Source organism: Cherax quadricarinatus, unplaced genomic scaffold (assembly GCF_038502225.1).
Source record: "Cherax quadricarinatus isolate ZL_2023a unplaced genomic scaffold, ASM3850222v1 Contig1239, whole genome shotgun sequence".
Classification (NCBI taxonomy): domain Eukaryota; kingdom Metazoa; phylum Arthropoda; class Malacostraca; order Decapoda; family Parastacidae; genus Cherax; species Cherax quadricarinatus.
Window position 1 is genome coordinate 82,207 of NW_027196265.1, and position 17,595 is coordinate 99,801.

Consider the following 17,595-nt stretch of genomic DNA (forward strand, 5'->3'; position numbering starts at 1 on the left):
GATAAGAGTTTGTTCGGATTTTTAACCTTGGAGGGTTAGCCACCCAGGATAACCCGAGAAAGCCCATGCGCCATCTAGGACTGTCTGTCTTATTTGTATTGGGGTACTTCAGTCTTGTCCCCCCCAGGATGCGACCCACACCAGTCGACTAAAACCCAGGTACCTACTTCCTTGTTAGGTAAACGGGGACAGCAGACGTAAGGAAACACGCCCATTGTTTCCACCCGGCCGGGTACTGAACTACCGACACAGTGTGTAAGTAAGTTTATTCAGGTATACATAAATACAGTTATATAGATTATCACACATAGCAGCATATGTATCAGACAAAGTGATTTAATTCCACTGGGGTCTTTTGTGTGAGGAGAGAGCGTTGCCTACCAGGCCACGGGACACCCACCCTAATTAGGGACTTATTATTGAGTTACTTAGCTATTTTGATTTTTAATAGTCATAATCATGATTGATTTCTACTATATCTCACAGCTAGGTTTTAAATTATAAGATAGATATCACAAAGACCCCAATGGAAATAAGTCAACTTTGTCTGACTTTTCTTTTGGGACTACTCTAGGTAACTTACTCGTATGTTACTATGTATGATAATTGTACTTATGTGTGCCTGTACCTAAATAAGCTTTTTATGGGGGTTATGCTAGGTAATATACACTATGTATCACAATTATACTTATGCGGTAGTGCCTAAATAAACTTACTTAAGAAGAGGTATGATAAAGCTCATGGAGCAGGGAAAGAGTGGACCTAATAGCTACCAGTGAAGAGGCGGGGCCAGGAGCTGTGAATCGACCCTTGTAACCACAAATAGGTGAATATATAATTTTCCCTGGAGACAGAGCTCAAGAAGTCTTAAATTTTAGTGTCCCTTAACAACCCTCACCACCACCAACAACAACAACAACAACAACATAAACAACAAGGTATCAGCTTGTCTTCAGTCCACCACAATTCTTTCAGCTTTTTTGCTGCTATATACCAGCTTTTGCTTCTTTATAGAGGCTAAATACCATCGTAGGCCTATCCACTCTCATTTGCAAGCAGGCAGTTAGGCTTGTTAGTGTGAAGGGAGAGAAATAAGAAGTACACAGTGAAGGGGCGGTAACCCATTACCGTATTTATATAAGCTTTGATCCTGGGCAGCGTTGTGTGACCCTTGTGGGTTTAGCGCTTACTTATGATAATGAGGATAGGTTCACTTCCAGGGGGGGAAGTTTGATCCAAGGAAGCGGAGCTATGCGTCCCGTGTTTGAGCTGAAACACTTGTTTCCCATTATCTTCCGAGTGCTGCTTGACCCGTGCGGGTTTAGGACTCCCCCCATCCCCCTCTACTCTCAGGGGAGGGGTGCCTTGATGCCAGTGAAGGGCTCTTGATCCGTGAAATTGGAGCTGTCATCCATCGAATCCAATTCTCTCATTTCCCCCGGGCGATATATGAGCCCTGTGGGTTTAGCGCTTCCTTATAAATGACATAAAAATAGGTCACTAGACGATTATTCAGGTTAGTATTTTACAGAAGTTTTATTTGTAAATGATTTATAAGGCTTCATTTTACACTTTACGGTAGTTTAGGCCTACAAGATCCACAGTGGAAGTAAGTCATGCTATTTTATGAACGTGTTTGTTCGGATTTCATCCTCTTTTCTGCAACATTGCAAGCTCCTGATGATGTGTTGATTGCAACACGAAAGGCCTGGAGTTATTTTTCAACTCTCCCTCCCGTGGTTGTTTTGCATGTATATATATATATATATATATATATATATATATATATATATATATATATATATATATGATATATATATGACAAATATATATATATATATGATATATATATGACATATATATATATATATATTATATATATATCAAATATATATATATAATATATATATATGACATATATATATATATATGATATATATATATATATATATATATATATATATATGACAAGGGGCTTGGACTTCCAGCAAGCGTGGGTGAGCGTGTTAGATAGGAGTGAATGGAGACGAATGGTACTTGGGACCTGACGATCTGTTGGAGTGTGAGCAGGGTAATATTTAGTGAAGGATATATATATATATATATATATATATATATATATATATATATATATATATATGTACATACAGTGTTTTATTGTGATATCTTCCACATACATACTGAAAGTATATCTTAAGTAGCTAGTAAGATGATATTGTAATAGAAAAAACTGCAAAAATATAATTAAAATTGTGCCCCTAATAATTCTTGATGATGGTTGGTGTCAAGGCTGAGCTGCAAATGCTTCTTCACTGAACCTGGGTTCAGACACTTCTGGCCTTGAGAACCTTTATTTATTTATTTATTTATTTATTTATTTATTAATTTGAACATGATATAGAGAAGTACAAAAGAATACAGTTAAATGCAGCATGCCAAAGCCACTTGAATGCATAGCATTATGGGCAGCTTAAAATTAACTTAAGATTAACTAAGCAATGATGTAATCAGTGGTAAAACATTATTGTAAACAGATAACAATTAAGCACAAATGAGTATTACAAAAACAGGTCGTATGGTTGCATGCATTGCTGTACAATCAGTATTTATTTATTTAATTTGAACATGATACAGAGAAGTACAAGGAATACAATTTTTAAAGTGCAGCATGCCAAGCCCCTTGTATGTGAGCATTATGGGCAGCTTAAAATTAACTTAAGATTAACTAAGCAATGATATATTCAGTGGTACAAAAATTATTGTAAAACAGATAAGAATTTAGTACAAATGAGTATTACAAAGACAGGTCATATGGTCATTTACTGTGTTGCTGTGTAATCAGTAGAATGGAGTATTCTGTTAGGTAATGAAGTTAAATAGTAACAAAGTTTGATTGGGTTACAGGTTGACATTTATGAGATACAATAATGAGATACATATATGAGATACAATTTATTAGATACAATTATTCAGTATTTATTTAGTTGTGGGTGAGTAAGTGATTTTTGAGAAGAGACTTGAATTTATAAACAGACTGTTTTTTTTATATTCACAGGTAATGAATTCCAGATTTTAGGGCCTTTTATGTGCATTGAGTTTTTGCATAGCGTGAGATGGACACGAGGAACATCAAAGAGTGATCTGTGCCTTGTGTTATGGTCATGTGTTCTGTTGAGGTTGGTAAGATGTTTGAGGGGAGGGTTTATATCAGAGTTAAGTGTTCTATGTATGTAGTAGGTGCAGTAATAAGTATGGATGTTTTGTATTGTGAGTAGGTTTAGAGTTTTGCATACTGGTGGAGTGTGCTGTCTGTAGTGGAAATTTGTTATTCTGGCTGCAGCCTTTTGTTAGGTGATTAGTGGTCTGAGATGGTTTATTGCTGTTGAGCCCCATGCACAAATTCCATAGGTGAGATAGGGGTAAATAAGTGAGTGATATAGGGCCAGGAGGGCTGACTGTGGAACATAATACCGTATCTTCGATAGTATGCCTACTGTCTTGGAATTTTTTTTTGGAAATTTGTTGTATATGTGTTTGAAATTTGAGTCTATTATCAAGGTGAATTCCTAAGAATTTTCCCTCTGTGAGTTTTGTGATAGGTGATCCATTTATCATTATGTTAAGAGACACATCTGCAGCTCTGTTACCAAACTGAATGTAGTAGGTTTTGTCAATGTTTAGAGTAAGTTTGTTGGTCTTCATCCAGGTTGATATTTTCTGTAATTCGGTATTTACAGTATTGGCTAGCATGACTGGGCTCGGTTGAGAGTAGACGTATATAGTGTCATCTGCAAATAGTGTGGGTTTGAGTAGTTGCGATGCATTTGGTAGGTCATTTATGTATATGAGAAAGAGAAGAGGGCCTAGGACACTTCCCTGTGGGACACCAACTGTAATTGGCTGTGCGGAAGAGTTTGCCCCATTTGTGTACACATATTGGCTTCTGTTGCTGAGGTATGACTTTAGGTAGTTGAGGGAGTGCCCTCTTATACCATAGTGTGACAATTTTATGTGGAGCAAGTTGTGGTCAACTGTATCGAAAGCTTTACGTAAGTCAATGAAGATCCCCAGTGGGACTTCTTTTTTCTCTATTGCTGTATAAATATGTTCTAGCATGTGGATAATAAGATCATTAGTATTTTTATTAGGCCTGAACCCAAATTGACAGGGGTTGAGTATGTTGTGGGAGATGAAGTAGGAATAGATACGCTTATGGATTAATTTTTCAAAGATTTTAGAGAGAGGGTGTAAGTTGGATATTGGCCTATAGTTATTCAAGTCTGTGTGGTCTCCTCCTTTATGGATCGGGGTGACCCTTGCTATTTTGAGAACTGTAGGAAAGGTAGAGGATTCAATGGATTTGTTAAAGAGTGTTGCAATGATTGGTGATAGCACCTGTGACACTTTTTTGTATATATTGGGTGGTAAGGTATTTAAATCTCCTGTCTTGTTTTTTAGTTTGTTGATAATAAGGGAGACTTCAGTTGGGTTAGTCGGAGCTAGGAACACTGTGTTCGGGTAGTTGCCAGTGAGGTAGTCATTGGGTGGGGTATCTGAGCTTGGGATTTTATTGGCAAGGTTTTTTCCCTATAGTGGAGAAGAATTCATTGAGTCTGCTGTTTCAGGAGGTGGGAATTGGGGTTCATCTGGTTTTGTTAATTCAATTTTGCTATTTTGTGCTATCGTTTTTGTTCCTAGTATTTCTGATAGGGTTTTCCAGGTCTTTTTTATGTCACCTCGTAAGTTGGATAATCTGTTCTCATAATACAATTTTTTAGCCCTTCTTATTAGGCTGGTTAGGATTGACGAGTAACGTTTTGTTTGGTCTCTGGTTATGTGGCCCATTCTGTACTGTTTTTCATATAGGTGCTTTGTATTTATGGATTTGAGGATACTGGGTGTTAGCCAGGGACTGTTCAGTCTCTTTGAAGTCATCTGTTTAGTTTTTTTAGGGCAGTGCTTGTTATAGAGGTATTGGGTCTTTTTTAGAAAATTATTAATACATTCGTCAATATCTGTGTAGATTTCTAGCTCAGTGTGCCAGTCAATGTTTGTCACTGCTGCTGTGAAGTTATTGATAGCTGTCTCATTGTGAAGTCTGAAAGTGACTTTAGTCGTGTCTAGGGGTAATTTGCCAAGGTTTGTTATGAGGAAGGTAGGGTAATGGTCTGTGGTATTATCTGTGATTATGTCTGATCTTAAGGGGGATATGGTGTTGGTCCAGATGTTGTCTAGTAGGGAAACACTAGTCTCTGTAACTCTTGTAGGTTTTGTTACTGTTGGTAGCAACATGCAGTTACTCATAGTGTTTGTGAATTCAGTAACATGTGGGTCTTGGTCTTGTAGGAGATTTATATTGAAGTCACCTGAGAGTAGTAAGTGATCTTTGTTCATGCATGCATCAGTTATCATACTTCCTAGGTTGTCACTAAAACGGCTAATGTTTGACTGTGGTACTCTGTAGATGTTTATCACTGTGAGAGGTTTTTGTAGGTATTTGGATTTGAATTTAGCTATTGTATATTCCCCATGTTCATCCCTTGTGCAAGTATTAGTGATACATTCTAGTTGGTCTGAGTAGTATCTAGCTGTGCCACCCCCTTGTTGGTCTGGTCTACAGTTGTGTATGGCTGTGTAACCAGGAATGGCATAAACATCTGTAGTATCAGGCTTTAGCCAGGTTTCGGTGAGAGTAATGATGGACATACTGGCATGCAGGGAATTTAGTAATGCTGTGAGGTCATCGTAATGTTTGCTTAAAGATCTGATATTGTAGTTAAATACAGTTATGTTGTTGTTGGCTCTGAGAAGTGCCTTTGATTGTTCTGCTGTGTAGTAATTACAGTTACTGTTTGATTCATTTAAGTCATTAGATAAGAGGTTGGTATCAGGATCAATGCTTTTTTTCATAAGATTTATAGTGAATCTATAGTTAGAATTAAGTATAAGACAAAGTAAATATTCTAAAGCTATAAAAATAGCACCTGAATTATTTTAACAAATGTAAAAAATATGAGCTAAGGTAGCTCTTTAAAGCTAAAATAAATGAGGCAATATAAAAGGGACTAAAATAATTTGTGTTGAACAAAAAAGTGGTAATCAAATAAATGAATATAATGGCAAAATAATGAGCTTATTACACTTTAGCACCTGAGAATAGCACCTTGATTATTTTAACAATTGTGAATATATGAACTAAGGTTGTTATATAAAGCTAAAATAAAAGAGAAAAAATATAAGGGACTAAATTAAGTAATGGTAAACAAAGTTAAAATGACAGATAGTCACTATGATATAATATTGATTTGGGAGTAAGATCTGATTTGTTATATATAATAAGTTGAGCAATATATTGTACTATATAAAGTAAAAAAAAATAATAGGAGGTAGTTGGTACTAGTTAGCAAAAGATAGTTAAGGGCCTTGAACAATGATATAATTGAAATATACACTAATTGCACACACACAGTATAGTCACTAAGATATGAAAATAATCCATACCCCCGGCCGGGATTGAACCCGCGGTCATAGAGTCTCAAAACTCCAGCCCGTAGGACTTATATATAAACTTATAAACTTATAATATAAAAATACAAATTAAAATGGTACTTGCAATTGCACCAGAGTCTGGTATAGGTTGTTAACAAGATCAAGAGTATAACTAGATTTAAATTGACAAAATAAAATTCACAAATTAAAGTACCAAAAGAATAATAAGTAAAAAATAACAATGGCAATGACTTGGTTATAATATGATAGTAAGATGGTAGGCAGGTACAAAGGATAATATAAAGGTTGGAGTTGAATATACAAACTTGAAAATTTGGCAACAAAATGTTACGAAAAGTATAAAATAATGATTAATGTACAAAAGTAAAATTGACTGGTAGTAAATATGGTGTTTAATAAAATTTTAGTAAGTAATAATGATTACAAAAAAAGTGAAAAAGTAATGTTTATTTCATTCAATATTGCACTGGTAGTTATACTAGAGGTTATTTGGCAGTACAAGGTAATTAAGAGTACTCTAAGATAGTAAATGTGGTATTAAAACATGTTATGGTAATTAGACAAGTAATGGTAATTAAATGATGTCAAAAATGTTAAGAGTAAATTGTACTGATAGTAAAAATGGTAATTAATTATTAATTTTAGTAAGTAATATCAATTAATAGTATTTAAAAGATATGAGATAGTAATATGGACAGAGAAAGTATCAATTCAGCTAATATTTAAGCAAACAATAGTAAATAAGAAAATTACATAAGGTGACTTACGTTTACTAATAAAATCACAAAATGAGGTAGTTGATTATTTAATTACTAAGAGATTGTACTATGAAATTTGAACAATAATGGAGCAAAACATACACTACACTACGTAGGCTTTTAGGCTGGACATTGTTTAGTTATTCTCTGTAAGATTAGTATCCCTGAGAAATCGTGATAGATCATTCTTGTTCGTGATTGTGTACAGTTGACCTACATTCGTTTTCCTAACTAGAATTTTCCCATCGCGTGTGAAGCATTGGTGTATTGTGTCATTATTCTCCCGCTTAAGTTTTCTGACTCTATACAGGAGGTTCTGACATTTTTTGGTAAGACACTCGTTTATGTATACCTCTTTCTTTACTTTAATAGATGCAATTATTAAATCTTTTTTCCTGTCGTGTGAGTGGAATCTAAGCATAACACTTTTCCTACCATGGGATCCTAGTAACCTGGCTTCCTTTATTTCTGACTCTGGTACTGTAACTTTTGTTTGGTCCTTTATGATCTGGAGAGTAATTTCTTTACTGTTCGTTTGGTTCATATCACTGGGAAAAAGTGGACTGTTAACTATTACTGCGTCCGATAGTTTATCTTGTTCAATTTTATCTTATCATGCCTCTTGGTAAAGCTGTGTATGGAGGCAACTACATATGTACACAGCTTTGGTATAGTACAGTGGACCCCCGCCTTACGATCAGCTCCCAACTCAACAAATTATGTAAGTGTATTTTTGTAAGTGCTTTTGTAGGCGTATTTTTGGGAGTCTGAAACGGACTAATCTAATTCACGGGTGGAAACATTTCGACACGTTTCCTTACATGTTGTCCTGTTCACCTAGCAGCAAATAGGTACCTGGGTGTTAGTCGACTGGTGTGGGTCGCATCCTGGGGGACAAGATTAAGGACCCCTTAGACAGTCCTCGGGCACTGACTTGGGTTAAACCCTCCGGGGTTAAAAATCCGAACGAAATCTTATCTTATAACGGCACCCAAACAGGCTTCTGAATTGAAATACAGTGGACCCCTGCTTAACGATCACCTCCAAATGCGACCAATTATGTAAGTGTATTTATGTAAGTGCGTTTGTACGTGTATGTTTGGGGGTCTGAAATGGACTAATCTACTTCACAATATTCCTTATGGGAAAAAATTCGGTCAGTACTGGCACCTGAACATACTACTGGAATGAAAAAAGTTCGTTAACCGGGGGTCCACTGTAATATCGTTAGGCAGGGGTCCACTGTACTTGACAATATGCACTTCTATTTCTATGTTCATCTTTATTTTCTTTCCTTTTTTTCTTTTTCTTTCTTCCTCTTCTTTCTTGCTCTACTCTCTTAATCTTCTTTCCTCTTCCTCTGTTTTCTTTCTTCTTCTTTCCTCCTCCTCCTCATTAGTATTAATATTACAAGGTATCACAACAGTGTATCGCATTACAAATTAGTGCTAAATTTGTGAAAGTAATTCAGTGCTACAAAAGTAGTAGTAATTATGACATAAGTTTAATATTTTGTGAATTATAATCATGATCTTTTGTTGGCAGAATACAGGATGCCTTCCTCAATTGCAGTGGTGTTTGACAACCCTTCAGCAGTGTATTTCTCTGGGCAAAGCATCACTGGTCATATTAATTTGACCTGTGACAAACCTAAATCATGCAGAGGTTAGCTGTTGACCTTTTTTTTTTTTTCCTTATCAAAGTATGTACAGTGGAACCTCAGTGTTCAAACAAACCAGAGTTCGAACAGTTTTGTTCAGAAAAAATCGACCCAGCCTTCAAACGTTTTTCTGGAGTCCGAGCATGCTGACTTGTTTAAAATTCAGTTGTAAAAAAGTTTTACAGGAAAGCCCTGTTTCAAAAGTGCTTTGTAGTGACCTCTGACACTGATGTAACTTTCAGAGAATTTTGGAAGAGTCAGTTCAGTATTCTTCAGTGTGCGAGGCTGATAAAGCCTGGAAAATACTGTTTCAGACATCCAACTTTTTGCAGTTCGAACACCACCTAGTAACCAATAAAGTTCAAACATCTTGGTTCCACTGTATTTTTTGACTGTTCTGTTATCACTTTATGCAGATTCACTATCTGTTGATTTGTTTGTACCAGTAATTCTCTGTGTTCAAGATAGTTTTTATGATGTACTGATTGAGATAACTACAGCAGGTGATTAGCTGGAACACATCTATTACACAATAACGGACACTAAATTCTTTCCGTCAAGAGTTTTTTCTAGGAGAGGGTCTAAATATACAGATCAATCATCCCCCTGTGTTTGTCTCCATGTGAGTTGTTATTGAGCATTGACAAGCATTCATTACGCTTTAGCTATTCATATAATAGGTAATTTATGTCTAGGCTGTAACTCAGAAGCTTGCTACATCATTCATTATCAATTCTTTATGTTTATTGTTTAGTTTGCTTTAGCATTGAATTTCAGGATTTAAGTGGCTGTATATGATTTTCAGGCATTGAGGTGAAATTCAAAGGCTTTGGAAAAGTACACTGGACAGAGCGTCGGACAACGGGTACGGGCGATGACAGAAAAACAGAAACAAGACATTATACCAGTCATGAAACCTATTATGAAATGGCCTATTGGGTCTGGGGAAATGGTTTGTATACTTTTTTATTAGTTTATCAATATTCATAATGTTTGTTCTCAGTATGGACAACTTTTTGAAAACAAAAAAAAAATCTGGTTGAATTTTATAACATATTATTCTACAAAATCATATTATGTATTGGTAATGTCTACAGAAAGAATTTGGTGGATTAAATAAACATGGGTAATGCTTTTTGTGTTCAAATTGATGGAACATGCAATCATCAACAACTGGGCATAATATTTATAACAGCTGGACACACATTTTCTTACAGTAAAAGATTATAATTATTATTTTAGTCATGGGAGAGTGCTAAATCCATAGGATCATACAGTACCTGGGGAGGGGGGGGGGGGGTAATAGGAGGAATTCAGGTTGAATGGATAGGGAAAAGCAGGTCCACTTCCTTAGATCATAAGTCCTTTTTCAAGAAGCCTCCCTTGAAGGTTACAGTAATAGAATCTATTGAGAAAGGTATAAATGACCCAAAGGAAGGTGATGGAAGAAGTGTAGAACATCCTGGTGATGTGTCATTCCATTCTCATCAGTTTATGGAAAATATAGATTATATTGAAGCAGATGAAGATCTTGTTGTTGATACAATGATGCCTAATTTAAAAGTACGTATTTATTTTTACAAATTACTTTCACTTTCAACTGATGGTGAAGCTGCTAACACAGGAGCAAATACTGGATCATGGAAAATACTGAAGGATGAACTGAATTGCCTTGTTCTTTGCATATGGTGTATCACATACCTGACTTGGAATTCCATGATCTCATCACAGCTGTTTCAGAAATGAAAAGATGGTATTAACAAGTGTAGGACACTGTGAAATGCTTCCATGTGTCATCAGTTCACAGAAAATCTGTTTAGAGGAAATGCAAGACTTGGCTTCACTTTTAAGTAATTTGTCAATCCACCTGATGTTAGATTTGCTCACCATATTCAAGCCGAGTGCTGGAATCTGCTCTGTAACCTTGCAGCTTGTGTTGCTACCTGGCAAAACATGACGAACACTGAGGATAGGCATGCTAGATAACAAGCTGCTGGGTATCTGGCTGATATTTTGCATCATTTTGCATTCCTTCAAAAAGAATTTCTGAAGGACTGCAAATACAGACCAGATACACTGAGTGCATCACAGCAGTAGTGGACAAACTCTGTTTTTGATGATTGGGAGGGAAAGCATGAAGCTATTTATGGTAGGCCATGAAAGAAAGGAAGACTAGATAATAATTTTATGAGATATTCTATAAATGATTCAAGTGTTTCTTTGGACACATAATTGAAAATACCTTCAGTAATAATAGACAAATTTAAAGGGATTACATGATTGTTTAAAAATTTTGTCATGATCATGATTAGTCAGTGGATGAATCTCCCACAAATGTAAAGAGGCATTTGAGCAGAGAAGTAAGTCAATTGGTGACTATGTCAAAACTTACCTTGCATTGCTGTTGAAGAGAAAGCAATGGAGACAGTTAAAAAATTAATGTAAAAACAGATGGATGAAGAAACCTCAGTATTTTTTAACTCTAATTCTCTCAGTGATATTACTCAAGGGGCCAAATTCATAGCCATAAGCTGACCTTGGACATTTATTAAAAAATTATTCTGTTACCTTAGCTGACCTTAAGTCATTCAGTAAAAAATTATTGTTAGTAATAATGGTAGAATTACTGACAATATGTTAGGTAAAAAAAATGTGATTAATGCGACATTTTACTGTGGCAACATTTTACTCTTTGTCAAGTTGTTACGGCTTGACAAAGCTCCTGGAAAGTGAAGTGTTGCCACAATAACATTTCAGACTAGTTGCACATGTGTTCTTTTACTCTCCATGGGGAAGTGGAACAGAATTCTTCCTCCATAAGCCATGCATGTCATAAGAGGCGACTAACATGCCAGGAGCAAGGGGCTAGTAACCCCTTCTCCTGTATACATTACTAAAGTTAAAAAGAGAAACTTTTGTTTTTCTTTTACGGCCACCCTACCTCGGTGGGATATGGCTGGTTTGTTGAAAGAAGAAGAAGCAGCAGTGTCGTTTTACCTAACAAAAATTATTGTTACCTAAACTCATCCATAAGCCAGTTTAACTTTAAAAAAAAAATCATTCTATCTACCAAACAGTGAGAAATTGATAGAGAGGATGCCCAATGTTCATATGTAGCAGGCTTAATAACCAAGCTGACCAGAGGATAGTTTACATAAATTTTGGGTGAAAGAATGTTGATTAACCCTTTGACTGTTTTCGACGTAAAAATACGTCTTACGAGCCAATGTTTCTGACGTATATATACTCAATAATTCTAGAGGCTTCAAATCAAGTGGGAGAAAGCTGGTAGGCCCACATGTGAGAGAATGGGTCTGTGTGGTCAGTGTGCACCACATAAAAAAAATCCTGCAGCATACATTGCGTAATGAGAAAAAAAAAACTCTGATCGTTTTTTTGGAATAAAACGCCGACTTTGAGGTGTATTTTCGTATAGTATTTATCGTTGTATTCGCGTTTTCATGGTCTTAGGTGATAAAATGGAAAACATATTACAGAAATAGAGATGATTTTCATTACTTTTACGATGAAAACGACCTTGAAACTAAGCTCAAAGTAGCGAAAATGTTCGATTTTTACCAATGTTGAAGAGTAAATAAATCACACCACACGTCCAATACACGTCAACTAGGGAGTCTAATATTCTTTCACTAGTGCACTGATATTATTTATACCATTTTTACAATAATGCAGTCGTCTGCATAACAGTAAATTTTGTATTTTTTTGTATGAATAAAAAATCAAAATAGAAAGCAATAATAATATAAGAGGGGCCTAGAGATGTGACTAATGAACAGAGCATATGTTATTTTAGTGCCACGAATGTCTACCTTGTTTATTCTGGACCCTATTTTGAAATTGGCATCTTTTTTATTTTGCGTGAAATTGGCCAAATTGCCAATTTCTGACCACCATATTGGGTAGTCCAAATTAGTAAATGGGAGGTTTCTTGTACTCAGCTGATAGATAAAATGGAGTTCTAAAGAAATAGCTGAGTTTGGTCAACTGGAACAATGGAATTGGCTGAAAATTGGGCTCAAAGTCGGCGAAATCGCCGATACGCATATGTCGCCGAGACCGCTAACTTCGCGGAACCATAATTCCACGAGTTTTCGACCAAATTTCAAACTTTTGGTGTCATTACCATCGGGAAAAGATTCTCTATCATTTCATAAGAAAAAATAATTTTTTTTTTTTTTAAAAATTTGAGCGACATAGAATGACAGTTTCAGAGAGGGGCCTGAAACAGTCAAAGGGTTAAAAGACCATCTGCTGTAGTAATGAAATAGTCACATTGCTTGTCCTCACAGCTCTAAATCCTAAGTAAATATCAGCTATGGAGCTTTTTTCAAATATTTTAAATGTGTTTACTAGACCCCATTCAGTTTTCTCTGGTAAACCTTTCTTACTCCTTTCATTATTAACACTAGGGCAATATTGAAGGAAATACTGAAATAATTACTGACTGTGTTTGTACATTACAGGTCACACTCAGTCAGAGCTTCCCCCTGGCACACACATATTCAACTTCAATTATGTGCTTCCCACTGGAATTCCATCATCCTTTGAGTCCCACATTGGCAAAGTGCGTCATCAGTGTAAGGCCACGATGGATATACCCTGGAAGACTGACAAGACTTGCCTCAGACCATATTCTGTCAACACTTTGTATGATCTCAATACAGATCCGCAAGCTGTGGTATGACCGAATTTTAGTAAATAGAATAGTTCAGAAGTAACACTGTATCTTGGTTACTAATAACTTATGGTAAAGAGCAATTTGTTTTAAAGTCAGCAGTTTACCCATAGTTGTTAATTATGAAACATAGATATTTGAAATCTTTAGGCTGTATTGTTTTGTAAGTACTTGTGGAGAATATTGACACTATCACACTACTTTCAAGATTATTTTGACTATTAGATACAGTATCATATATAGTCTTTACATTGAAACATATGAGTAAGCAATACTTAAAGGCAAGGAACTTTTTATCACATTTATGAATTTAGAACAGACATATGATAGTGTGGACAGGGGAGCAATGTGGTAGATATTGCATATGTATAGAATAGGTAATAAGTTACCAAAATCATTAAAGAGCTATCATGCAGCTAATTAAGTTCAAGGTACATGTATGCAAGAGGAAGGGAATATTTATTATCTAGTAAAAGTGAGTCCTAGGGGTGTGCGATATCACCATGATTTAGCAGATTTATTGATTTAAGAGGTTTGTAAAAAGTTGTAATAGGGTTGTATAAGAAGTGAATGCTGGGGTATTGGGGAGAGGATTAGGATTATAAGATAATGGATTTTATATGAAGTGGAAGTTGTCACAGTTGCTTTTATACTGATGACACAATTCTTTTCAGAGAGACTGGAGAGAAGTTGCAGAAATTGCGGATGAATAAAAAAAGAGCAAGTTTTTATTAGAATTATGGTTCTCTTACTGTGAACTTTATCAAGTTACTGAGGCTCACACTAATCAAAACTTTGTTTTAATAAAGACTTGCTAAATCTGCATGTCTGTAATTTGCAACTTATTTTGAAATTGAAACACTGGGAATACAAAACTTGTTTGTAAGTTAGGGACCTGTGCTGTATTTTTCAGGTTGTGTAGATGTAGAATGAGCAGTAGTATAGTGTGTATGAATAGCATGTATGTTTAGTAGGTTTAGTGTTTTAAAAACTGGAGGTGTATAGTGCTTGAAGTCAGTGTGTTATGGCTGCAGGTGTGATTATAGGTTCTAGGCGATTGGCTGTTGTGGATACACATGGCAAGGCATGGATAATTACTTGTATAGTATAAGGTAAGTAGTGTGAGATACACATTGGTAGTAGCAAACTTTAGAGAGAATAATTGTTTACTTTTTAAGGTGGAAGTACAATATTGAACTTTGTTTTTTGTTTAAATTTACTTTAATTGTTCATTATATTTTGGCTCTTAATTATTCTTAAGTTTAATTTGAGTTATGGAGGTGGGAAGTACAGTGCCTGCTCTCTGATGGTGGCGTGGGGATAGTTGCAGTTTTGAACTGTAGTATCGGCACGCCTCTGGCAAGACAGAGATGGAGTGAGTGATGGTGAATGTGTGTCTTCTTTTTTGGGTCACCCTACCTTGGTGGGAGATGGCCACTGTGTTAAAAATAAAATGTAGTACAGTAGATCTTTTCTTCTGTCATGTACTTCAACTGTCTTGTGATTTAGAATGGAGGTAGAAGTCACGGCATAAAGGGATTCTAAATAAATTTTTTACCGAACATACTTGTAGGCTGTTTGGTTACCCATGGAATTACTCATTCTCTTATTGATGGTTCTTAATGTTAACTACATACAAAAAAAGTAGCATCCCTCGGTGACCTATTATATTTTCTCCATTCTCTCATTAACTTGCTTTTCTTCCTTATTTGTATGCATCTCTTTTGTTCTGCTTTTCTTTTATATCTTACATAACTTCATGGGATCATCAGACTTTCAGTATGAAGTTGTTACTTTTTTTCATTTATACAATAACTAAAACAGTGTGCAAAAAAGATTCTTGAACAGATGTTGTGTGTGTTCTTTTCACTTGGGAATGTCGTTGAAAAATCTGTAGAGGATCTTGCATATCTCATTAAGGCAGGTTTAGATACATATTGCTAAGTTCAGTAAGACTATTTTCATTTATCCTATATGTATGTGCTAGATGGTGCATGAGTACAGTACTAGAAATGGGTACAATAGGCTTGTGTATGTTTTGTATAAAACTATACATTAACTTTTTCAGTCTGGCTTAATGGAGTAAAAATTATTGTGAGTACGACTTGATGTACCACATAGCTTATTTGCATTATTAATATTTAATATTTTTGTTCATATTTTAGTTGCCGATAGAATGCACCAAGCACGACTATGCCTGCTGTCTATGGTGTAGGAGTGGGCCTATGTCACTAGTGCTGCGAATTGATCGTTCTGGATTTGTTCCTGGGGAAAAGATAATGATCAATGCTGAATGTTCAAATATGACCAAAAATAAGATTAATTCTACTAAGGCTGTGATAAACCAAGTGAGTTGCTGTTTTGTAGCTTCTGCTCATACTTTATTACTACACACATTGAATGTTATATATTTCAAAATAATCATAATTACTATACATAATGTATATGTCTGGTTTTCAGTTGTTTGTTTTCTGAATGGGTATCTGCAAGAAGGATGACAAGTTTAAATCTGGAATCAGCTTATTACATGTAGAAAGCACTTCATATTTAATTTTCACGGTGAAATCACCAAATTTTAACTCTACAATAAAATTCATTAGGTATTCCCTCTATAAGAATTTCTTATGGTTTATGTATTAGTTCACTCAGAATTTTCCCAAGAGGTGCCATATATCTTATACAGTGGACCCCCGCCTTACGATATTAATCCGTTCCTGAGAGCTCATCGTAAGCCCAAATTATCGTTAGCCGAATTAATTTTCCCCATAAGAAATAATGGAAATCAAATTACTCTGTTCCTGACACCCCAAAGTATGAAATTTTTTTTTTTTTACCACATGAAATATTAATTTTAATACACACAAACTGAAGAAGACATGCACAATTACTACTCTACTAAGAATAGAATACATGACACTTACCTTTATTGAAGATCTGGTGATGATTGATGGGATGGGAGGAGGGGAGTGTGGAAGTTATTGTTTAGAAGAGGAATCCCCTTATATTAGGACTTGAGGTAGCAAGTCCTTTTCCGGGGTTACTTCCCTTCATCTTTTAATGCCACTAGGACCAGCTTGAGAGTCACTGAACCTCTGTCGCACAACAAATCTGTCCATAGAGCTCTGTACCTCCCATTCCTTTAAGACTTTCCTAAAATGGGCCATAACACTTTCATTGTACAGATTGCCAACATGGCTTGCAGTAGCTGTGTCAGGGTGATTTTCATCCATAAAGGTTTGCAGTTCAACCCACTTTGCACATATTTCATTTCCATACTAATTCTCACCCTTTTTACCACAGGGATGGCACTAGAAGCTTTCTTGGGGTCCATGGTGATTTATTTTGTAGTTACAAGCACTTAAAACACTGGGATAATGTGAAATGTACCGAATGTATGCGTAGATGCGACCGCACTTGCTGGCTTGTAAACACTGGCACTGAGGCCACACGTGGGACGCTTCCTGAACGAATCACGTAAGGCAAGTTTTTTATCGTGAGGCGAGGCAAAATTTTTGCGTTCAAATGCTTCATATGGCGGATTTAATGTAACGCTATGCGTTCGTAACGCGGGGGTCCACTGTAGTTTACCTTATTTATGTTGTAGTTTGAACATGTTTATTTTCATTTTTATTTCACTTACTTTCCATACAGTAACTTGGGACTGCATCTTTGTAGCCAAGTGTAATAACATTAATATTATCTACCCGTGAAGCATCAGATTGTAACAAGAACAAAAATCACAGTACTGTGACTGGAACAATGCACAAATAACCCGCACATAGGAGAGAGGAAGAGATTACAACAGTGTTTCAGTCCACTTTGGACTATTTACAAAGTCACGTTGTGACTGTAAATGGTTCAGGTTGGACCAAAATATTGTCATAAGCTCCTTCTCTCTCCTACGTGTGGGCTATTTGCGGATTGTAACAATAACGGATAATTCTATAACCAACAGACTTTGTCCTTTGTTT

General features: G+C 35.8%; 1 protein-coding gene across 1 annotated transcript; it reads left to right on the forward strand.

Moving 5' to 3' along the window:
- The first annotated feature begins 892 nt into the window (after nt 1-892).
- LOC128698782 (arrestin domain-containing protein 17) lies at nt 893-17,565 on the forward strand. Its single transcript, XM_070080916.1, has 6 exons — nt 893-938; nt 8,814-8,933; nt 9,734-9,880; nt 13,413-13,627; nt 15,790-15,972; nt 16,085-17,565. The coding sequence occupies exons 2-6, from the start codon at nt 8,822-8,824 to the stop codon at nt 16,097-16,099; spliced, it is 672 nt and encodes a 223-aa protein (XP_069937017.1). The 5' UTR covers nt 893-938; nt 8,814-8,821; the 3' UTR covers nt 16,100-17,565.
- The last annotated feature ends 30 nt before the right edge of the window (nt 17,566-17,595 follow it).

Bases quoted from the DNA above. Each gene is read 5' to 3' on its own strand.
- LOC128698782 (XM_070080916.1), top strand. From the start codon at position 8,822: ATGCCTTCCTCAATTGCAGTGGTGTTTGACAACCCTTCAGCAGTGTAT. The intron at 9,881-13,412 runs GTTTGTATACTT...TGTACATTACAG, and splicing joins CTATTGGGTCTGGGGAAATG to GTCACACTCAGTCAGAGCTT. The intron at 13,628-15,789 runs GTATGACCGAAT...TTCATATTTTAG, and splicing joins ATACAGATCCGCAAGCTGTG to TTGCCGATAGAATGCACCAA.